The sequence below is a fragment of the Geotrypetes seraphini genome, chromosome 3 (assembly GCF_902459505.1).
Source record: "Geotrypetes seraphini chromosome 3, aGeoSer1.1, whole genome shotgun sequence".
Taxonomy (NCBI): Eukaryota; Metazoa; Chordata; class Amphibia; order Gymnophiona; family Dermophiidae; genus Geotrypetes; species Geotrypetes seraphini.
Window position 1 is genome coordinate 153477174 of NC_047086.1, and position 25369 is coordinate 153502542.

The 25369-nt window shown below is 43.3% G+C and overlaps 1 protein-coding gene across 1 annotated transcript in view; it reads left to right on the forward strand.

The window, feature by feature from the left end:
* The window catches only part of FAM162B (family with sequence similarity 162 member B), a 63042-nt gene that overhangs the window by 30100 nt on the left and 7573 nt on the right, over positions 1-25369 (forward strand). Inside the window, exon 3 of the mRNA XM_033938406.1 lies at positions 22684-22792. Within this exon, the coding sequence (XP_033794297.1) occupies positions 22684-22792 (109 nt within the window). The remainder of the gene's footprint in view (positions 1-22683; positions 22793-25369) is intronic.

Genomic DNA, 25369 nt, shown 5'->3' on the forward strand with positions numbered 1-25369 from the left:
AGGGGGAGAAAAAGGAAGGGACTCCTACTGCTGGACAGGGGGAGAAGGAAAGAGGTGCTGATGGACAGGGAGGGGTGAAGAAAAAGGAATGGAGGCCTAATGTTGGACAGGGGGAGAAGGAAAGAGGTGCTGCTGGACAGGGGGGAGGTAAAACAAAGGGAGAAAGGCTGCTGCTGCATAAGGAGAGCAGTGAAGGGATGGTGGTGGACACAGGGGAGGTAAAAGGAAGGGACAATGGACAGGGGGAGCAGGCAAGGGGTGGTGATGGACAGCCAAGGAAAAAGAAAGACAGAAAGAAAGAAAGCGGCTAAGGAGAGAGAGAGAAAGAAATAAAGACACACACATATATTCTAGCACCCGTTAATGTAATGGGCTATAAGACTAGTATGCTATATAACTCTGAAGTAGGTGAGTGAAGTAGTTTTTTTCCTGTGATTTGATAGAGTTCTTTTCAATTTCTTTTGTGTGTGTGTGTGTATTATTATTATATGTAAGTTTTATTGTAAACAACTTAGGTCTTATTAAAGGTAAGTAATATATAAAGTTTTAAATAAACATAAACATCAGAATGCACTAAGTGCCACTTGGCCCATAGGTAGGGCTACTAGATTTTTTGATCGTAAAATCTGGACCCATGACCCCAGGTCCATCCTGCTCCACCCCAGCCCCGCCCCCAACCTCTTCTAGTGCTCGGAGCTGTGTCAGGAGAGCATCTGCGCATGCGCAGATGTGATGCAATGATATCACATACATTTGTGCTTACGTGTGACATCACCGCATTGCATCTGCCCAAACATGGATGCCTTCCCGACACAGTCCTGAGCTGGAAGCTTTTCAAAACCTGGACAAAGTCCTGGGTTTTGAAAAACCATCCGGGTGCCTGGACAGTCCTCTAAAAAGAGGACATCTCCAGGTAAATCCGAATGTCCTGTAACCCTCCTCATAGGTATAAAATAGGACACGCAGCATTTAGTCTATGTTAAGTTTCAGTAAAGGGCCCCTAAGATAGAAGGGCAGTGGGTGCACCTTCTACAATGTATCTGCCTCTCCATATGTTTCACCGAGGCCTTTAATGATAGATGCCCTTCCAGGATCAGGGCTTAATGTCTGGGAGAATGGCCTGGAATACAGTTCCACCACTTCTTTTCCTTGTCCCAGAGCAGCAGTGGCATTGGGCTCAGCCCCTTCTTTCCAGGCAGCCTGCATTGAAGTGGAGGGGAGGAAGCAGGCCTGTAGTTCAGCACAGAACAGTCACTCTGGGCAAGATGCACAAAGCTCCGACACCACTGTAAAAAATATTGTGGTGGGAGTGATTTTTCTGTAGCAGGTGATGTTCTGCATGAATAGCATGCAAATTATATGCGTAAAAGGGGGAGGGACCGTGCCTGGCAACTGCTCAGAAGAGCAATCGCTAGACACAGCTCCTACCCCCCCATCTCTCCTGTCAGCTCCATTTCCTGCTGCTGAGTTGGCAGTCCCTACTCTCCCTGCTGGTTCAGCTGATTGTGACTCCGGAGCTGCGATCAAATGAACCGGCAAGGAAAGCAGGGGCTGCCAGCTCAGCTGCAGACTGCTTTTTTTTTTAATGGGTGCAGCTGTTGTGCTTGTGTTACACATGCACAACAGTTGCCCATTAAAAACAAAACAAAAAAATACAGCAACTGCTCTACTTGCTGGCTCAGCTGAGTAGGGGAAGTCCTGGAATCGCTGATCAGCTGCACCAGCAGAACTCCTACAAAGCCGTTGATTGGTGGTTTCAGGCCTTCCCCTGCTGCTTAGCTGTTCGGGGCTTCCCTTGCCAGCTCAGCTTTATATGATATTTAGGCCCCTCCCAGTGCATACTGGGTTGCACCAGGTTGGAAAAGAGCTGCCATTTTGAAGAAGCGGGACCTGAGGCAGGAGGCAGTGGGCATCCCTCCTGCAGGTCTTCAGTGCAAAAGGTATGGAGGGGGTTGTGGGGAGTGTTAGGGGGGTCCTGGCCCATAGACCAGGTGGTGGGGATGGTCCTAGAGATGGGGGAGGTTCTGACCTGATCCAACCCACTAGACCAGTGTCTCTCAAACTTTCTCGAGCCGGGGCACACTAAAGGTAGTGGCCATGGCTTGAGGCACCCAGAGGTTCGCGGACGTTGCCGTGATGACATCATCACGTTGACATTCACGTATATGCAGAGGCCCTCCAGATGGGCCCTGAGATACAAGTAGGGGGTGCCAGCAGGGAAGAGGGCAGGAGAGAAGGAGAGACACTGGTGCCAGCTGATTGCCTACAGCAGTGTTTCTCAACTACTTCAAGCTAAGTACCCCCTAAATCTAACAAATATCAACTGAGTACACCAACCACAGACCTCCCTAGGCCTATCCAAGCTCTGCCCCAGATCCCATCCCCTTTACTAATTGTAATGCAATTTTTTTCCATTCATTTTTCTTATGCATACAATATACACAGCATATATAAATTTTCAAAACTGACACATTTCAATAACTATATTGAAAATAAAATCATTTTACCTACCAACGATTCTCTGCAGGCTGCTGTAGTTAGCTTTAAAGGTGATACCGGGAGGCCAGGGGGGAAGCCGGAGGATGTTAGAGAGAAGGAGGAAACTTACAGGCCTTTGACAAATTGGGCAGCGCTGGCGCTGTACCACATAGGGAAGTCAGCTGGAAGGCGCCTTTTTTCCTTCTCAGTGTGCCGTGGCACACTTGTAATCTCAGGAGGCACACTAGTGTGCCTTGGCACACAGAGATACACTGCACTAGACCACCGGTTTTTTTTTTGGGGGGGGAGGATCTCATCTGGAGGGAGGAATTGGGGGCTATCTCAGTGGGAGGGAGGAATCGGGGGCATTTTTTGATTGGCCAAGGTTGTTTAAGGTCCATCCTATGGGAAGGGCCTTAGATGTCTGGGCTAATCAGAGCCTTAGGCCCCTCCCCAGGATTCACTGGGGAGGAGAAGGCCCGTCATTTTGAAGAGGCTGGCCGGAGGGTGTAGACATATCTCCAGCTAGCCATTGTAAACAAGCTAAGGCGGAGGGGCGGGCATCATCGGAGGCATGAGGGTATCATGGGGGGCATTGCTTGGCTGTGAGAGGGAGTGGGCATCTCTCCCGCTGACGGGGGGTTGGGGAGTTGCTTGAGGGTGGCAAAATTTTCTGACAGGTCTGACCTGTCAAGCCTTACTTTCTTGTCAGTGCCTGAGCCAATCAGTGCTCAGGCACTGATCAGAAAATAAGTCAATGGCAGCTCAGACCTGTCAGAAAATTTTGGCTGCTAATGTGATACAACAAGGTTAGAGAATCACTTGGTGATTATAGAGAAATGCTCGGATTGATCATTGTAATATTAATGACCTCGTTGTACTATGTTTACATGTCAGTATCAGAGACTGCTAGAAAACTCGGAAAAAGGCCATGGTAAGCTGTTTTAATAATCCTCCGCTAGAATACGTGCACGCTAAACCAACTGGAACCTGTTTAGCGAGCACGTTAAAGGCAGATTTTAGTTTTGAGAATCTGCCCCTCAATTTGTCCTGTTGAATCACTCTGTTTACTTTTTGGCCCACCATGCACTATGGACCTGGTGAAAACTATGAGAACTGAAAAAGCTGATAGCAATCTTCGTCAGACTTGGGCTCTTATTATGTGATTGTCCTTGTATTCAAGGCTATTAGGCTGCAGTTAATAAGGCTCCTCTTATAGCTCTAGGAAAACTGAAGTTTGGGAAATTTAGAGAGGGAATGCTATTTCCTGACTTTTATCATTATGCGCAACCTGCGGAAAATAAGAAAATTCTTTGACAAAGTACATTACAGGATCATAGTCCAATCACTTGTGCTAGGACTTGTAGACTACTGCAATAGCCTTTATCTACCATGCCCCACTTACATGATCAAACAATTACAGACAGTACAGAACACAGCTCTTAGACTCATCTATTCGCTAGGAAAATATGATCACATCACTAATGCCTATCTCGACTCGCACTGGCTACCGATACGAGCAAGGACCCAATTCAAACTATACTGTTTATTATTCAAAGCATTAAACGGAACAGCACCTCTCTACTTAAACAGCCGCCTAAACCAAAACCTCTCATCCAGAGTAAGGAGAACCCAGATCCCATTCACTTACCCCCCACTCAAAGGCACAAGACGCAAAAAACTATATGACAACCTACTTGCTACCCAGGCCGCGAAAATCGACCCCACCATATCCAAGTTGCTGATCACAACTTCTGATTATAAAGCGTTTCGAAAAGATATCAAAACCATTCTATTCAAAAAACACATCCCAACAATATAATCTACCATCATCCTCTCACCCCTCGCAACCTCCTGCAATTCCTCTCCACAGGCAACATCTAATCTAGTCGCAATGGACGATTAGTCAATTCATATCTGGAAACACAGTTTCCTCCAAATATCTCAAAACGTTCAAATATAACAACTTAAAACAGATTCTTGCTTGTCTGTAATATAAAGTTATGCTATGTAAAATAATATAATGTAAGTTATGCAAGTACTGGAATGATAATGTAAAGTAATGCAAAGAAATTCCACGTAAAGTTTTGTAAAGTTATGTATGATAAGTTATGTAAAGTTAATGCAAGTTATGCAAGTACTATAAAGATAATGTAAAGTAATGTAAAGTAATTTCCACGTAAAGTTTGGTAAAGTTATGTACGAAAAGTTATGTAAAGTTAGGTATGCAAAGTTTGTAAAGTAATGTAAAGAATTGTATTGTCATCGCCTGGAAATGACCAGCCATCTTCTAATGTAATCCGCTTAGAACTGCAAGGCACAAGCGGAATAGAAATCACTAATGTAATGTAATGTAATGTAATTATCATTAATTGTTTTGTTATGTTGCATACTGGTGTGGTCCCCTTGATTTTTCATATGTTTCTCATGGAGGAAGAATTGTTGTCTTCCAATCCAATAGCTTTGGTACCTCATATGAGTGGCCTTTTACCCCACAGAGCAGATTTCTTTCCTTGCTGCTGCAGTTCATGTGTTCAAGGATCTACAAGAAATACTAGAATGAGATGGAGATTTTTCTAGCAAGATATCATCTGGTATAATGCAGAACTCAAGATAAATTAAAAATACAATATTGCGGAAATGTTGGAAATTGTAGAATTTGGATAACTGCACAATTGTTGGCAGGTAATAGAAATATTTGTAGCAAGTATTTATCACTCAAATGTTACTATAGAAAAATGCTATAAAGGAAGGAAAAGATCTCAGTAATGCTTTAGTACGGGTTACTTATTAAACCTCCATGCCAATCTAGCACACAGGCATTGATCGGAAAAACCTTCCTTACAAAATTATTATAGCCTTTCATTCAACTTGTGCAACTGTAATATTATTTTTTTTATATATTTTCTTAAGACAATCTTCTGTTTAGCTGCTAGCAAATTATTAACTAAACAGAAGACTGTCTTTTAAGAAAATATATTTTAAAAATTAATATTACACTTACATAAGTTGAATGAAAGGCTATAATAATTTTGTAAAGAAAGTTTTCCGATCAATGACCGTGTGCTGGATTGGCATGGAGGTTTAATAAGTAACCCGTGCTAAAGCATTACTGAGCTCATTTCCTTCCTGTAGTACATTTAAGAACATAAGAACATAAGAATTGCCACTGCTGGGTCAGACCAGTGGTCCATGGTGCCCAGCAGTTCGCTCACACTGTGGCCTTTAGGTCATAGACCAGTGCCCTAACTAAGATTAGCCTTACCTGCATACGTTCTGGTTCAGCAGGAATTTGTCTAACTTTATCTTGAATCCCTGGAGGGTGCTTTCCCCTATAACAGCCTCCGGAAGAGCATTCCAGTTTTCTACCACTCTCTGGGTGAAGAAGAACTTCCTTACGTTTGTACAGAATCTATCCCCTTTTAACTTTAGAGAGTGCCCTCTCATTCTTTCTACCTTGGAGAGGGTGAACAACCTGTCTTTATCTACTAAGTCTATTCCCTTCATTATCTTGAATGTTTCGATCATGTCGCATCTCAGTCTCCTCTTTTCAAGGGAGAAGAGGCCCAGTTTCTCTAATCTCTCACTGTACGGCAACTCCTCCAGCCCCTTAACCATTTTAGTCGCTCTTCTCTGGACCCTTTCGAGTAGTACTGAAAGGTCACTTTGGTCAGCCACAAAACTTAGAAACTTGAAGAAAGCGACAGGTATATTTTATTCAGCAAATGCAGACCCCTGAGCCCCCAAGCTGGTAACTTCAGAAGTGCCAAAACCAGGAAGTTACAGAGATATTTATACACTTTTCTGGCTACACAACTGAATTCTAGAAAGAACTTCTCAAGTGTTACTTTTCTTAACAATCATTGGTCCTAAGCTCACACTAGCAGGTCACTAGCAGGTCACTTATCTAAGCCCTGCAGTCTTTCTGTTGCATGTCCAGGAGGGTGGAATACAATATTGTGTATGCGGAAGACTGCGAAGACCTGCAAAGGGACCTAACGAGGCTGGAAGAGTGGGCAAAAAAGTGGCAAATGAGCTTTAACATAGAGAAATGCAAGGTCATGCATGTAGAGAGAAAAAACCCGATGTTCAGCTACAAAATGGGGGGATCATTGCTAGGGGTAACCTTGAAAGAGACCTGGGGGTGATGGTGGACACAACATTGAAAGCATCAGCATAGTGTGCGACAGCCTCAAAGAAAGCGAACAGAATGTTGGGTATCATTAAAAAGGGTATCACGACCAGGACGAAGGAAGTCATCATGTCGCTGTATCGTGCAATGGTGCGCCCTCATCTGGAGTACTGTGTCTAGTACTGGTCACCGTACCTCAAGAAGGACATGGCAGTACTTGAGGAAGTTCAGAGAAGAGCGACTAAACTGATAAAAGGTATGGAAAACTTTTCATATGCTGACAGGTTGGAAATGCTGGGGCTATTCTCCCTGGAAAAGCGGAGGCTTAGAGGAGACATGATAGAAACCTTCAAAATCCTGAAGGGCATAGAGAAGGTAGAAAGGGATAGATTCTTCAGACTGTGGGAACCACAAGTACAAAGGGGCACTCGGAGAAATTGAAAGGGGACAGGTTTAGAACAAACGCTAGGAAGTTCTTTTTTACCCAGAGGGTGGTGGACACATGGAACGTGCTTCCGGAGGTTGTGATAGGCCAGAGCACACTACAGGGGTTCAAGGAAGGTTTAGATAGATTCCTAAAAGATAAGAGGATTGAGGGGTACAGATAGAAGTAGAGGTAGGTTATAGGAATAGTCAGGGACCACTTCACAGGTCATAGGCCTGATGGGCCGCCGCGGGAGCGGACCGCTGGGCGCGATGGACCTCTGGTCTGACCCAGTGGAGGCAACTTCTTATGTTCTTATAACCATAAGAAGCTAAAATGCCCAAACTAAAACACCCAGTTCAGGCAGGCTAGAACATGAGATAAGTTAGATCTGCAACTAAACATAATTCAGCATTTTATTAAAGAGAAAATTTTATTTAAAACTCAGGAAAACCAGACTCCTTCAGTACTGTGTCCTTCTTCATGTACGGCGACTAGTGCTGGATGCAGTATTCCAGGTGAGGGTGTACCATGGCCCAGTACAGCGGCATGATAACCTTCTCTGATCTGTTCATGATTCCCTTTTTAATCATTCCTAGCATTCTGTTCACCCTTTTCACCGCCGCTGTGCAATGTGCGGACAGCTTTATTGACTTGTCGACCAGTACTCCCAAGTCTCTTTCCTGGGGGTGGGTCTCTCCAAGTACTGCACCGGACATCCTGTATTCATATATACGATTTTTGTTACCGACATACATTACCTTACACTTATCCACGTTAAACCTCATTTGCCATGCCGCAGCCCATTTCTCGAGCTTGTTTTTGTCACATTGCAGGTCTTCGCATTCCACTACTCTGAATAACTTTGTACCGTCTGCAAATTTAATCACCTCACTCGTCGTACCAATTTCCAGGTCGTTTATAAATCCACTACTCTGAATAACTTCGTATCGTCTGCAAATTTAATCACCTCACTCGTTGTACTAATTTCCAGGTCGTTTATAAATATGTTGAAGAGCACGGGTCCAAGCACCGAACCCTGCGGCACTCCACTCGTGATGCTTTTCCAGTCTGAGTATTGTCCATTTACCCCCACTCTCTGTCTCCTATCCACCAGCCAGTTTTTAATCCACGTGAGTATTTCACCCTCAATTCCATGGCTCGCAATTTTTCAAAGTAGTCGTTCATGTAGAACCTTGTCAAGCGCCTTTTTAAAATCCAGATATATACTTACTATTAGGATTGTTCTGTTATTAGGCAAGTTAGATGGAAATTTTCAGTATTTGGCAATTGATGGGCTGGTTATAGATCAGAAAATATAAAATTTAAGGAGTTGGATCTTTCTGAGGCAATACACTTGTATAAACTTCTTGTCTATGATTCTCCGTATTGTTTGGAAGTGGAAAAAGTATGGAAGGTGGAGTTAAACTACCGTATGCACTCCTCAGAGTTCTTTCATTAAACCACTTTCTTTTCTTCTTTGGTCCTTTTTACTAACCTGCAGCAAGTGCTAGCGCACTAACCACAATTCTTACCAAGGGGCACACTCAGCCAATGACATAACTGGCAGGGCAGCAACCTTCCTATGGCCGGAGCACTACTCTGCACACAGCTGTTGGCTCTACTGTACCCCCACCCCAGAACAGGAAGTTGATATCAGAGACGGCAGGATGTTAAGGATTGTCTGTGTAGGTTTCAAGGGTAAACACACTGAAGCCCTTCACTCCTATGGGCTTTGGTGCATTTACCGTGGCAGCATCACTACCCCGGCTTTGTAAAAGAGGCCCTAAGTTATTTGCATTTAATATTATGAGGGCTGAACTTGATTGAATTTTTCTTTTCTTTATTTGCTGGCTTTGTTTTGTTGCTTGGAAATGGATATTGTCTGTTTATTTTGTTTGGTTTCGCTTCACACTGAGAAAAGCAGTAAGCCATGTGCTATAGGTTTGCATTTACACTGAAAAAAAGCACTAAGGGGAAGAATCTCAAAACTTACCATGCCCCTAACGATGTTTGCTAAACCGGTTTCAGCTGGTTTGGCATGCATGTATTTTAGCAACCAATTATCAAAACGGCTCACCGCAGACTTTTCCAAACTTTCTAGCAGTCTCCAACTCTACCATGCAAATATAATACAATGAGGTCATTAATATTAAAATGAGCACCCTGGGTAATTTCTTAACCTCGTTGTAGTACATTAGCGTGCAAATTTTTCTAGCAGGGTCTGAGCTGTCGTCGCAAAGCAGTACCTTTGATAGTGAAATTCAAAAGTCAATTTGATAGATGAAAAAAATAGTGGACAATTTCTGAGAATTAATTTTCAACCTATTCAGTGTTAACCAATCAGCCACCTTATCTAATTTTCTAGAAATTAAAGAGAAATCATTAGGGCACTGAGCATTAAAAGGATAAAGAAGTTGAATATGATCAGCATAAATAAAGAAAGTGAAACCAAGAGAGTGAAGCAATAATGTGAGTGGAGCAAGAAAAATATTAAAAAGTATAGGCCCAAGAATTGATCCCTGAGGAACTCCCATCTTAATTCTCTGGTTAAAAAAAAATGCTTCTTTAGTCTCCGTATGCTGAGGAAAGTGAGATCCTGCTTCCACCAACACGTACAATCAATCATTCTTTTGAGGTTGGATTATTGTAATTTGGTCTATCTAAGTCTAACCAAGAAAAGTCTTCAAAGACTTCAACAGATCCAGAATGGTGGCAGGTCAAATGCGCGCAAGACAAAAGCGCGTGTACAAATGTGCCAAGAAAAGTGAGCACAAGACAATTGAGTCCAGGGACAACAGCGCACAAGATAATTGAGCGCAGGGACAACTGAGCGCAAGGACAATTCAGCGCAAGACAACTGAGCACAACAATTGAGCGCGGGGGGGTTACATCATTAGTTTTTGAGGTTAAATTAAATGTCGGCAGGCGCGTTTGTCCCCTATGTCTTGTTAACACAATCACATGCAAGACATTGACGTAAGGATGTCATTTACATCATTATCATACGTGAGTGTGGTGTGCAAATGCATTTTTAATCACTTTAATTACCTAGCCTCTTGTCGCGCTCAATAGTCTTTCGCTCAATAATCTTTCACTCATTTGTCTTGCGCTCATTTGTCTTGTGCTCACTTGTCAGCGCTCAGATGTCTTGCGCTCAAATGTCATGCTCGTGCTTTTTACTAGAAATCATTCGTGCTGAATTGTCTTGCGCTCATATGTCTTGCGCTCACTTGACTGCGCCCATTTGTCCGCGCGCTTTTGTCTTGCGCGCATCTGACTATGCATCATCCACAATACTGCAGCTAGGTTGATCTTTGCAAAAAGCAAATATGATCATGTTTCCCCGCTTTTGTTAAAACTTCACTGGCTCCCAGTAATCTCTAGGGTTTACTTTAAATGTGCCTGCCTAACATTTAAGATCTCGCATGGCACTCTTCCCCCTTTAATTCCTCTATCCTGGAACTCTGTGAGACCTGATATTACCAGGTCTATCCAAAAGCTTAAATTATCTTTCCCCTCGTTAAAAGGCTTTCATCTATATTGGAAAATTAGGGAAATCTCTCTACTTTAAAATTACTGAACTTTGGAATAACTTTCCTGTCCATCTATTTAATTCCACTTCTCTCTATAACCACTAATTCTTATTATATTTTCCTTTCTTAAACTCTTATAAACTGTGTCGAGCTCTATCCTTATAGAAAAGATGTGGTATATAAGCGTGGAGGGGCATAATTGAAAGGAATGTCTAAGTCCATTTTTGTCCAAGTCGCAAGTCGTCCAAAGTAAAAAGTAGCTTAGGACACATTTTCGAAAAATACGTCCAATTTTTTTTTCATTTAGAAAATTGTCTAACTATACGTCCTGCTGATCTGATTGTCCAAGCTGCTAAATCGTCTATCTTTATACCACATTTTCATCCAACTTTTCATCCAAGTCAAAAACGCCTAGAACAAGCCCTGTTGGACGTGGGAGGGTGCCATGTCTTCATCTCACTACAGCTCCCTTATAGGTCATGGTGAGCCCCCCTCCCAAACCACCTACAGAATCCCCTAGACCCACTTATCTACCACCCCAATAGCCATTATGGTTGCAGGAGTCACTTATATGCTAGTAAAAGAAGGGTTTTGGGGTGTATAGGGGAGTGCACATGTTTCAATATCAATGCAGTGATTACAGGGGCTTATGGGCATGGGTCTACCTCTCTATGGGTCCCTAACCCACCCCCAAGATGGTTTAAGACGCCTCTGTGCAACACGATTAGGCTTTCCTATGCCAGGCTGCCAGGTGATGATGTTTTGGAGGCACAATTTTCAAGTTGTAATTAATATTTTTATGGGGGTGAGGGGGGGGGGGTTGGTGATCACTGGGGTAGTGTGTGGGGGTCTGTATTATGTTTTTGCAGTGCTTATTTGGCCACTTTACATGGGTTTTTGTGACTTAGACCATGTTTTAAATGGTCTAAGTCACAACGCCCAAGTTCCGTTGATCCTGTGCTGTATAACTTTCAGTTATACATGCAGTATGACTAAGTCTAAGCCTGCCCACGTCCCACCCAAATCCCACCTTTGACACTCTTCCTGAAACGCCCCATTTAGCTATGGTCATTCAGCACACTATGAAGGCCTAGGTCGTTTAGAAATATGTCCAAAATCCGGTTTGATTATCGGCACTTGGACGTCTTTTGTTTATGATCGTCCAAGTGCCGACTTAGGCTGGATTTTGGACGTTTTTCTCTTTCGATTTTCGAGCCCCTTAAGATTTAGTTTAGAAGTTGTGGATTTGAAAAAGAACCAGAAAAATATACAGAAAAAGATTGCTCTGTAAGATAGGAATGAAATCTTTGTGTTTGGGTCCTCAGTCTATTTTTGCTATTCCAGAAGTCAGAAGTTCACCTTGTTCTTAGGATCAACCAGTGACTCCTGTTAATTTTCCTGGGTCTTGGTTTGAAAAAGGTTATTTTCTCTACTGGATTTTTGGACATTTTTTTCAAAAAGTACAGAATCAGATATAGATGTCACATTGAAAATGCTCTTCTAAGTGTCCTAACTTTTAGGCGTAATGCATTTATGCCAGGGCTTTCTTGGCCTAAATACGTGCACCTAACTTAGATGCACATCGGCACCAAAGTCAAAAACAGGCACCTAACTCCAAAGCATGCCCATGATCCGCCCCAACAATGCCCACTTTTAGGTAGGCACGTTGGACAAGGCACCTAACTTTTTAAGAATTTTGCCTAGCAAATAAGGTGCCTGTCAATTAATTCCAATTAATATCGGTTATGAGGTGTCAAGTGACAATTGTTGACACCAATTGAGCCTATTAATCAATTAAGTTAAGCACCTATATCAACTAGGCGTGCTGACAGATATCTAACTTTAGGCAGACTTTATAGAATTTGGTGATAAGTACCTTCATCACTTTAGTAAAAGAGCCCCGAAATTTGCACCAACCTCCCCATGACCTCTTCTCTGCCCCCTGCTCCTTCTGCGCCAAACCCCTACTCCTTCTGTGCCCCCACACCACACTCGTGCCCTCCCTACCCACCCCGTACCTCTTTAAATCTTCACCAGTGCGGGCAGCTTCTTTGGACTGCTGCTCTTGCCAGCGCTGGCTTTCCCTCTGATGTCACTTCTTGGCCCCATGACCCAGAAGTGATTTCAGAGGGAGGCAGGCCGGCGCGAGCAGTAAGCTAGAGTAATTGCTCGCACTGGCAAAGATTTTAAAGAGGTACTGGGGGGAAGGGTGGGAACATGGCTTGGGGGTGGGTGAAGAGGTGCTGGCACCCTCACCAAGACGGCGCCTGGGATTTCCCCCCCCCACACACACACATACACACATACTATGCCACTGCTCATGCCTTTGGAATTCTTTGTAAGGAATGAACATGCCACAGAAACTGGAGGCATCTGCAGACCAGGAGAATTATAAAGTCATAAGCTCTGGAGTACAAAAATCCACTTTGTCATATTCAGGCAAAACAATTCACATCCATGAACTACCAGTCAAAACCAAGATTTTAGGGAATGTTTGGGTTTTTTTTGCTAAATAATTTTGTATCCAGGACTTCTGTTCTGTGAAATCTAAAACATGCATAATAAATTAAAATGTAGGACTAAAGCTCTAGGGAATAGAGTTAAATATTTCCCAAGACAAACCTAAACAGTTGTCAGGCAGGATGTGAAAAACATGCCACTGGCCAATCATTTACATTCAGGGCCTCTTCTATCAAATTGTGCTAGCAGTTTGTAGTGCGGTGAGTTGCATTGAATGGCCCCGACGCTCATAGAGTTCCTATGAGCGTCGGGAGCAGCGCAGGCCATTCAACGCAGCTGTCTGCGCTAAAAACTGCTAGCGCAGTTTGATAGAAAAGGCCCTAAGTGGCCATTAATGCACCACAGAACCAAGAGCCCTCTTAGTTATTTTGATCATTAATGTTGCTTTATCCTGTTTAATCATTTTTAAAACTAAAAATTTCAGTAAAATTACCTTTGTGTGCACATTAAGCAATGCATGACCATATGTAAATGTATGCAAATATGTCACATAATTTTGTAACCTTTCCTGCAGAATCTACCTCTGATGTGCTGCAAGAAACCAGATGCCTTGCTCTCGTGTGTATTTTAAACAGCCTATAAAAATGCAAATTTATGCAACTGTGCCCCGGGCTCAACAGAATTCTGGAAACTGCCATAGATTGTTGGAGCTGCTGTAGAAAGCCAGGAGACTCGCACAGACTAATATCAGTGATGAACTAGATGTTATAAGACATTTACACAACAAAGTCTTTGTACCACGTAGGGTGTAGGGGTGCGCAGGGCAAAAATGATCTTTCATTGTTTATCATTTTGTTTTGCATTCTTTAGATGTTCATTACTTTTTTCCCATTTCATCGTTTCATTCATTTACTTCATGCACACAAATTCACACATTGCCCTGCGTGAAGTCGGGCTTATCTGCACAAAATTGACTTATGTGCATCTCTAAAGACTGGTACAACTAGTACTGGATTATTATAGCAAACAGTTAGGGCTCCTTTTACTAAGCTGCCATAGCGGTTTTAGCACGCGCTTAGCGCACGCTAAACCCGCGCTACATGTCTAGAGCTAACGCCGGCTCAATGCTGGCGTTAAGGTCTAGCGTACGCAGCAATTCAGTGTGCGCAAGGCGCGTGCTAAAACCACTATCGCAGCTTAGTAAAAGGAGCCCTTAATGCTTTTAAACTGGAACAAATTTCAAGTATCTCTCCAAATGTTATACATTAAAATAATTATTTAAATTTTACCTGAAAAGACTAAACTTCACTAAGCAATTAGCAAGGTTGCTAGTGAACATGAGGGGATGCTGAAGAGTTCTTAGCCGGGCTAAGTTAGCCCAACCAGTTTTTCTAAATTCTGAGCATTATTTTGCCACTGTAGCTGTACCAAGTACCAATCTGCAGAATCATAATGCTATGTTTTGACATTGCTTCAGATCATCGAATGAACCATGTTAATGAAAAGTGTGGAATGTTCAAGTGTTGAAATCCAAGCCGTCATGATGTTCCTGCAGAAAGAAAACTCTACAGCAGGGATGTCCAACCTTTTGGCTTCCCTGGACCGCATTGGCCGAAAAAATTTTTTTCTGGGGCTGCACAAACGCGCAAACGCTGCAGCAAGACAGAGGAGGGAGCCGGCAAGACGGTAAACACCCGGGGGCGGCAGCAGAAAACACTGCATCGCCCTCGATCGGGGCCGCACAAAATACCAGATCTTGCTCCAACTGACTATTTTTCTATTTCAAAACCTTAAAAACAGTTTGAAAGGGTGACAATTTTTGAGTGATTCGGAGGTGATTGCAGCAGTGGAATTCAATGCTGTATCAGCCTTGTATGATCCACTAATAACAAAGATAGCTGAGCAGATTTCCTGAAGGAATTTGAATAAATGGTAAGGTAACTGTGCTAATCCACTTTAAAAGTTAATATATAGAAATAAAACAAAACAAAAAGGAAATAAGATGATACATGTTTTATTGGATTGTTTTTCTTTATTAGATGATTCAAAAATCTAGATTTCAGTCTCGGCATATTACAGAGACACTAACAGTAGCAATCTTGGAAAATTTAAGGGCTCAGTATTCACCAGGACATATTCAGGTAGGAGCCACAGAATATCACTGATACTCTTGGAATGGTGCCAGTTAAGATTATACAGTAGGATCTCAGCTAACCGGTATTCAATTAACTGATACTCTCAACCAACCGGCAACAAAAATTGTCGGCAAAAACAAAATTGTCTTCTGTGCTCCTAAGACAATGTTCAAAGTGGTGCTCCTATCCTGACCCAGTAACTTCCCCTCCCTCTCTCCAGCCCCAGAGGCATCAGCAGCAGCCACAAATCTCCCTACAGCTCCCGAAGCATCATGGCATCCACCAATTTTCCTCCAACCCTCCCTTTAGCTCCCAGAGCATCACGACAGCCACCTTTCATTCCCAAAGCAGCAGAACCGGTCCTGACAACCTCCTCCCTCCCTGCGTTCTCAAAGCAACAGAGTTGGTCTGACAACCTCCCTCCTTCCCTCCTCCCTCACTCACCCGATGATGTAGCGACAATCAGTGACCAGAGGAAGCGCTGGTAAACAGGTATCTTCTAGCCAGCCCTGGCAGGGCCTTTCCTCTGCCACATCACTTCCTCTACTTGCCAGCTGCTTCTACAGCATTGGGTGAAGGAGGGAGGAAGTTGTCAGGCCCAGCTCTACTGCTTTGGGAACGGAGGGAGGGAGGGAGTGGGGGAGGGAGAAGGGGGAAGAGAAATTGAGGGAGAGAAGGGGGGGGAGAGAGAAAGTGACCAAGAAAGAAGGGAAGAAGATGCTGGATCTACAAGTGGGTGTGGGAGGATATTAGAGTGAGGTGGGGAGACACAACTATTTTTACATTAACTCTCTCATAATCAGAAACTACAGTTATTGAAACTTGAGTTGGTGCTGACCAGAAATGTACTATTTTAAAAGATAAATGCAATTTCTAAAAGATACTAAAGCGGATCCCTTTCTCCTCTTACATCCAGAAATTCAACTCAAAGCATCTCCTTGCTCCAACTTTCTCACTTTCTTTTTCTTGGCTGTGATTCCTTGAGTCTTTTAAAGCAATAGAACCCCAATGAGTCTCTTCCTCCAGCTTCCTCAGTTCTACAGAAAACTTGTCCACCAGCACCCTCCAGTCTCTGAGTGTGGACTCTACTTGGGTAGGTTTTCAAAACCAGGAATTGTCACCTTCCAAAACCTGAGACTTCTTCCCTTTTGGATACTACTACTACAAGTGAAGGAATTGTCTTCTCCTTCATCCCAACTGGTTTTATCCTTCAGGGTCCACTCTCTTAAGGCCTGAATTCTGGATTCTTTCAGCTCTCTACATGTCTTACAATGATAGGATGAAGTCAAAATCATTGGGGAACTGAGGACGATGCCAGACAGACTTCTACCGTCTGTGTCCCATAAATGGTATGAGACTGAAAGAAAATTAGCAAAATCCAGCAAGGGGGAACTGAGGCTAATGCTGGACAGATTTCTACAGTCTATATCCCACAAATGGCAAGTGACTGAAAGAAGATTAGCCAAACTTAGCATGGGGGAACTGAGACCAATGCCGGACAAACGTCTACAGTCTGTGCCTCGCAAATGGTGTGAGACTGAAAGTAGATTAGCCAAATCCAGTATGTGGTAAATGAGGTGGATGCCGGACAGACTTCTATGGACTGTGTCCCACAAATGGCGAGAGAGAAAAGAGATAATGGTTACTGTGGATGGGCAGACTAGATGGGCCATTTGGCCTTTATCTTCTGTCATGTTTCTATGTTCTAGAATGAAAAAATATTAGCCAAATCTAACATGGGGGAACTGAGACCAATGCTAGATAGACTTCTATGATCTGTGTCCCATAAATGGTGAAAAACAGGTGAGGTTTTCACAACTCCAGGATGTTACATCGAGGGTGACCAGGTTACCCATTCCAGAAGGGAGACTTTTTGGCCAGTCCTGGATTTCTGCCAACCTCATCCTGATGCATTATGGGAACTGCAGCACTGATTTCAATAGATAGAATCATGAACTACAAATACTACACTACTTTGGGATGTAATTTTAAAACCAGGATTGGCCAAAAAGTCTCCCTTCTGGAATGGGTAATCTGGTCACCCTAGTTACATCAGTTTATTGTCACATACTGTGAGTGGGAGTGCTGTGCAGCTTAGGATGGAGAAGGCATCTTGACTGGTAAGTTGAATACTATCAGAAATACTTGGAGTCTTGGTTATAGCCATGTATCATCCCCATCATTTTTGGCTGAGTATATGGTTGGTATGGTAGTGACTTCACAACCGGCACTTGAACATGGGTGACTGGGGCATGCACAGAGTGGAGGGTGTGGTTCTGGCCACCTTATTGGACAGACTGGAAGGACCATGATGGTCTTTTTCTGCCATCATTTACTGTGTTAACTGTGTTAAAGGGACCAGGCAAGTAATTAGGACCCTGTCTCTCTGGAGCCCTAAGATCCCTTTTGCCTGCTTGGCAGAAAGAAGGCAGAAAAGGCCATTTTCCTTCCCAAAATTAGAGCTTTGTATTCTACTATGATATTACCTACTATCCTCTCTTGGCCTTCCATGCAGGAAAGTCATTTGCATATACTTCCCACATTATGAATTGTTTAGCTTCATGAATAAGGGGTAACCTCTGCAGCATATACATATTTTGTCTAACAAAATTGGCAAGTGCTTATAGGAAATCTTTAATCCAGCCTAAAAATCTCCAATCTTACATCTGATATGATAGGGTCTGGATATACATGCGATCTTGGTATATCTCTCATGAATTCAAAAGACGCCTCAGCCCCACCACTCCTCCGCTGTAATAGTTTGCACTGCGGGAAGCATCATGTGGTGCTTCATCATTGGCTGTCTATTGTTATTATCATTTTTTAACTGTTTTATAAAACTTTTTAACTGTTAAATATAAATAGTATTAATAAATGTCTTCAATATTTGAAATTTTAAAGTATAATAAATACTTATCTCAGCCAAATCTGGGAGTCAGACCCAACATGTTTTGCACAAAAGAAGTGCCTTATCAAGGGTCTCCCGAGGTTGCCGCCGTCATCTGACTCCAACTATATTGTGAGAAAAGATGGCCACAATATAGTCTTCATTAGCAGATGATCTAATGTCCCAATATCTGTATGACAATGCCAGCATCTATTAGATCTGGAACTATCTGTTTTTTTTTGTTTCCTCTTTAAATTAAATGGGAGCTGAGCAATGGAGAACACTGTACAACTATTGTCCTGTGAAATAAAATTAAGTCCATCAGACAGCCTTCTTTATTAAGACTGGCTTTTGTCCACTGTGAAACAAAAAAGTCTTCTTTTACTTCTTTGCTCTTTGAATTGTCTGGATCTCATTTTTTAGGCCGATTCTGGAAAGCAGTAAAGGCCAAATGCTTTTGGTTTTTTAAAAAAAATTCTTTATTTATAAATTTTAACATTTGACGATCATTACAAGTCAAAAGAAAGAAAAAAATACAATGTAAACTTAAAATGAAATTCCAAATTACATACAAGGTTTCTCCTTATTACATAGTATAGTTAGTCCTCTATAAATCTGGGACGAAGCTGTGTATAACTGAAATTTAACTAAAGGAAATTAGAGCCAAATGTTATTTTTGATTAGATTGTTTTATACACAGGTGACGGCTATCTTCCTTATTGATAATATAAAGAAATAAAACAAACAAAAAAAGGAATTAAGGTGATACCTTTTTTAATTGGACTATCTCAATGTATTTTATGATGAGCTTTCAAAGGTAAAGTATTTTGACACCTACCAGACAGGACATAACAGAGATCTGGGCTTTCTGTCCCACTATAAAGCCATTTAAAACTGCTCTGTCTCTTGCCCGCCCACCCTCCTTCTTCCTATCCCTGAAATGCTTTCATGTTCCTTATTTGTCAACATTTGCTTTCCTGATCTGAAGAAGGGTTATCTTTGAAAGCTCATCATAAAATGCATTGAGTTAGTCCATTAAAAAAAGGTATCACCTTATTCCCTTAGTCCATATAAAAAACTGCAAGGTATAGGCAGAATAGAAGTCCCTAATGTAATGTAATATATGTTATTAATCTAGATTTTTATTTCTTTATATTATATTAACTTGGAAAGTGGACTAACACGGCCACTACCCCATTTCATTCCCTATTGATGAAAGGGTGAAGGTGTAGGAGACGGAGACTGCACTTGAATTCAAAGAAAGCATGGCAGAAGCACAAATGATCTTTAAGGAACAGGAAGGGATAGTAAATGGTATGGATGGGCAGACTGGAGAGGCTCTCTTGTCTTTATCTGCTGCCATTATTTATGTTTCTCTGTTTCCATATATGTGCAAGTAAATGTTTTCTTTTTGCCTATAATAAAGGAACGTTTTCACACATAAAATGACTTCTTAAGAAAGAGAGCTAATGCCCTATTTTCCAAATTATAGTCAAACCTCAGTTTGCAAGTAACGCAGTTTGCGAGTGTTTTGCAAGACAAGCAAAACATTCTCGCAAATCGTGCCTCGCAAACCGAGCGTTGACTCGATTTGTGAGCCCTCCCCCCCTGCAAACCAGCATCGCCCCCCCCCCCCCGGCCCCACGATCCGGCATCCCCCGCCTGTGCGCCCAAACACAATCCCTTACCCCGATCTGGCACCAGCACCAACACACAGGACGCGCCAGTGCCCAAAGATCCTGCCTCTAACCTGGACTGGGCCTTGAGTATCTGCGCATGCTCAAGGCCTTCTGGCTCCCGCTCTCGGGGAGTGGTAGAGCAGCACCGGTGGCCTTGGGGTGGGGTGTAAGGTGGAGCAGCACCGGTGGCCTGTGGGGGGAACAAATCAAGCGAGTTTCCCTTACTTCCTATGGGGAAACTCGCTTTGATATATGAACAATTTGGTTTACGAGCATGCATGTACTTTGAAAGCAGGAAGGAAATTGTTTCCCCTGAAAAATAAACTGCTGTTATAAGCTGGAGATGGAGGAAAGGGATTACAATCTGCTGTGGTAACTGTGTGGGAAAGAAGGGAAGGGGCTAACCATGCACTCTTCTTTGGGTGCTCCCAGGAGAAAGTTGTTACCCAGATCCTGTGGCTAGCACTTGGCCCTGATCCCTAATGACCTTGTCTGGTTGCTAACAGCCCTGGGAGGGCTCAACCCAGGTTTCCCAAAAAGCCTCCATCCTAGGATCTATTCACTAAGATGATTTTAATAGTTATGAAGTTCTTAAGTATTTTCACAGGATACTGGCTGCAGCTTTATGCAAATGATCACAGTAGAATCATGCGTATGGCAGTGGCTCCACTGTACCATTCATTAGGGCAATAGTTCCCAAACCTGGTCCCGGAGGCACCCCAGCCAGTCAGGTTTTCAGGATATCCACAATGAATATTCATGAGAGAGATTTGCATGCAGATCTCTCTCATCGTTTATTGTAAACTGCCCTGATCCGGTGAGGTTGGGCGATATATCAAGCTTTTTAAAATAAACATTGCATGCAGAGAAATCTCATACATGTTCATTGTGGAAATCCTGAAAACCCAACCTGTGGAAGGTCATGGACAGACACCCTTGGTTTAGCACATCTACTGAATCCCCTGTTAATAAATGTTAACTTACGCCACTGTGTAGGATGCAAGTTTAAAACCAGGAATGGCCAAAAATTCTCCTTCCTGGAACTGGGTAACTTGGCAGCTCTGTCATTTTCATTTGATCTCCAGAGTAGAGACTGACTTGAAATACATCAGATCATCCAATTTGTTACATAAGTGTAGGGTTACCAGATGTATGGGAAAACCCAGACATGTCCTCTTCTTAGATGACTGTCTGAGTACCCAGAAAGATTTCTAAAATGTGGCAGTTTGTCCAGGTTTTGCAAGACCCCAAGCTTGGGAATGCATCTGGAGAGCTACCAAGCATGCGCAGATGTGACACAATGACATCACACGTATGCATTTGACATCACTGTATTACATTGCAGAGGACCTCCAGATGTGGTCCAGACTCAGGGAAGAAGAGATGAGGTTTGTGCGGGGGCTGGGCTGGAGTAGAAGAGGGTGGGGCTGGAGGCAGAATGGGGTAGTCTGGAGGCGGAGTAGGAATGGGGCCACATATCTTCTTTTTTGCACAAACAAATCTGATAACCTTACATAAGTGGGCACTAAGCCATAAAGAATCTTGAATCTAAAGAACATTTTAAATTCAAGTCACACCCTAATTGGTAGCCAACATAAAATGATTGAGGAGCTTGAGCTCTTTGGGAAGGACAGGATAGAAACTAACTACATAGAAAGTGACACAGCTACAGCTTGATTTCTGGGAGCAAAGGCCTGGAACCTAGATCTGCCAGAGCAATAGGAGGTTCTGCTTCACCCCCGCTTTCCAGGCAACCTTCAAGGAAGGGGAGAGATGAGGCTAGAGCAGTGGTCTCAAACTCAAACCCTTTGCAGGGCCACATTTTGGATTTGTAGGTACTTGGAGGGCCTCAGAAAAAAATAGTTAATGTCTTATTAAAGAAATGATAATTTTGCATGAGGTAAAACTATTTATAGTTTATAAATCTTTCCTTTTGGCTAAGGGGTCCTTTTATCAAGGTGCGGTAGGGGTTTAACACGCGGAATACCGCGCGTTAAACCGCCTGCTGCGCTAGTCGCTAACGCCTCCGTTGACCAGGCGTTAGTTTTTTTGCTTGCTGCGGGGGTTAGCGCGTGATGAAATGTCCGACGCGCTAACTCCGCTAGCGTGGCTTGATAAAAGGACTCCTAAGCCTTAATAATAATATTGTAATTTATAGTTAAAGAGACATATGATCAAGAAAACTGTTTTATTTTACTTTTGTGATTATGATAAACATACTGAGGGCCTGAAAATAGTATCTGGCGGGCCGTGAGTGTGAGACCATTGGGCTAGAGCAAGCAGGAAATCATCTTTTTGCTCCTTAATCCAGTCCCTTTTAGTCCTGTTGCTTCGGACTCTTGCCCAGCTGTCTCTATCCTGGACTCCACAATTCCACTTCCTGTTTGTCTACAAATTAAAGGGCCCTTCTACTAAAGGGTATTAAAACTCTAATGTGCACAGAAAAAAAACAGGCTAAAGCAAAATGCTTTAAAACAGTTTGCAGTATTTTGCTGCTTTGTGTGTGCTAACTGGCGTATTATCTATTTTTTGGGAGGAGCATGCAATGAGTGGAGAATGGGTATGGAAAGCAATAGCCAGCTTGCATGTTTACATTAGTGCATGCTAACTGGCTAATCCTGAGTTAATGTGGGAGCACTTATTGCTTCTAAATAGGAGGTGGTAAGGGCTCCCATGTTCACTTTTTGCAAGTACAACATGCTAATGCAAGCATTAGTGCACAAACTAAAATTCATAAAACATGCCATGGTAAGTCAGGGCTTAGTGTGAACGAACAGTCCCGTGTCTGAACATGCTATATCCAGATTTTATTGTACCTTAGTAAAAGGGTTCTTAAACCTGTGACAGGGACATGAAGAAACATTCCTAATTCTACTCTCAAATTAAGGGCATTCATATTGGATGAGTATCTACACAGTGAGGTTCTAAATTCATGTAATTTTTTTTTTCTAGGACAGAGATACTGGATGCTGCAAGAAACAAAGCTCGAATAAAGGCCTGCTACATAATGATTGCAGTTTCAATTATCGCTTGCTTTGCCATGATTGCATCGGGTAAGAAGGTAAGTCATTTCAGTGCAGCATCATACAGAACCTAATTATTTTAAGAGCGTGCAGTGTGGTACAGATTTAAGAGGACTTCTCAATGATTATGTTAGGATATGGTATGCTATGTTGGTATTTGTATTCCATCTATATCTTATCAGTTCTTGGTTGGATTTCACAAAACAAGAACTGAATCAAATTATCCAGGAAGTACAAAGCATTGATATACGTAGCATAAATCTCAAATGATAACTTTAAATAGTGGACTTGCAGAACAGATTGTTTTTTAGCAGCTGTCAAAATCAGAAACACTGATGACAAGATCTTATAGTGATTTCGGAGATCATTCTAGAGTTTGGTCATTTGATATTGAATGGGTGAAGCAAATTGCCTGATTGATTTTACAGTCTTGAACTTTGGAAACCTCAAAACAAACAAATTTCTTATATAGTATCTAGAAGAGGAGTCCTACAATCAATCATAATAAAACCCTTAGCACGCATGCACACTTTAAACTCCATGCGTCTGTGTCTTTGTGCTTCCGTGCCTCTACATGCGCAGTAGAGTAGAACTGCCCTCCCTTGGTGACGTTGCGAGGCCGGAGCCAGTGATGACCAGGCCTACCAAAGGGGGGGGGGGGGTCCGCCCTGGGTGGAAGCATGAGGCGGGTGTTCCCAGCCTTGGGGTCATGGATCCGTGAACTTCCAGGTGGGGTTAGAACAGCAGTCAGGGTCGTGGCTCTGCAGCAATCCCTTGGGGGCTCCTGGCAGTGCTGAAGATGAGGCAGTAGTCCGGGAAGAGCAGAAGAGGCCTGGAAGAGCAGAAGAGGGTCCAGGGAACAAGTCAGAAGACAGCAGGAATGTGAGCAGACCCCAGCTTGGTAGGCAGGTAGGAGAGAGAGAGTACATGGATGGGGGTGGGCCACCACCACGTCGGCGAGCGAGGGGTAAAAGAGCCCTCCCTCCCCCTCCCCAGAGAAAGTGAAAACACGGAGGAGTGCAGAAATGTGCGCTGGGGCTCAGTTTGGCTCGCCATAGAAACATAGAAGATGACGGCAGAAAAGGGCTACAGCCCATCAAGTCTGCCCACTCTGCTTACCCACCCCCTGTCTCTGCCCTAATGACCCAATGACCATGGCCATGGCCCAACAGTTCGCAAGCTTCCTGCGGAGCAGCATCAGGTAGCGATCCAGCACCAAGGATAATCGAACGAGGTCCAGAGGGGAGATGGGACGCGTTTGCCCGTTGTGTAGCTGGGCAGGTGTGTGTGGGCAGCTGGCCACAGCTGAATTGAGGAAAAGGCAAGGGATCCCTTAGCTGGCACAGTTGGAAGGTGGCTTCAGTGAGGGTCTGGGCAGGGAAAGAGACAGAGAGAGAAAAAGAAAGAAAAAAAGATAGACTGGGGCAGGGAGAGAGACAGAAAAAAAGAAAAAGACAGTGGAAGGGAGCAAGACAGAAAGAAAGAAAGGAAGAAAGAAATGGGGGGGGGGCAGGGAGAGAGAGAGAGAAAAAAATAAAAGAAAGAAAAAAAGACAGACGGTGAAGGGAGAGAGAAAGAAAAAAAGATAGATGGGGCAGGGAGAGAGAAAGAAAGATAGGTGGGGCAGGGAGACAGAAAGAAAGAAAGAAAATAAGATAGTCAGGGACAGAGACAGAAAGAAAGATAGACGGGGTAGGAAGAGAGACCGAAAGAAAGATAGACGGGGTAGAGAGAAAGACCGAAAGAAAGATAGACAGGGGCAGGGACATAGACAGAAAGAAATCTAGAAAGAGACATGGGCAGAGACAGAGACAGAAAGAAAGACAGACAGACATCTATTCTAGCACCCAATAATGTAACGGGCTTATACGCTAGTACCAGTATAATATCAGTAAGATAAGGTGCATCACTGACTAAATACTTAAAAGCTATAAAGGCACACAGTAGTTTTAATTGTACTCTATGGGGCTCATAATAAAAAAAAAACAAACAAACCCCCAAAACCGGCCTAAGTTGGTACTTGGCCGATCAAAAAGTCAGGTTGTCCAAGTGCCGATAATCAAAACTGGTTTTAGACGTATTTAAAAGCAGCTTAGGCCTTTTCACTGCCTCTGCGCACACAGAGCGAAAAGGGGTGTTTTTGGAGAAGTGGATAGGGCCGACCTACACTTAGTTGTCCAGCAGCCATAATCAAAAAGGTTCGACAGGTTGCCAGATGGAACTTATACATTTTGACTTAGACAAAGTCAAAAGAGGTATAAGCTCCGAATCGGGCTGCTGAGCTGATCGCAGCTGCCGTGATTAGATCATCGAACCAAGCAATCTGTCCGCACCCATAACGATTGCAGCAGGAGAAATGCCCAATCTCTACTGCTGCCACCCGCCACGACCCCCCCTGACACATCGCGGGAGGAGAGATGGCAAATCTTTCCTGCCGGAAACCCCCCCCCCCCGAACCCTTGCTATCATAATCTCTCCTGCCAGACATCCCCCCCCCGAACCCACATGATCGCGATCTTCATTGGTAGGAGGGATGCCCAGTCCCTCCTACTGGACCCCCCGCGCCCCCTGCCAGACCGCCAAGCCCACCCAGGACCCCCTCCACCCCCACCATT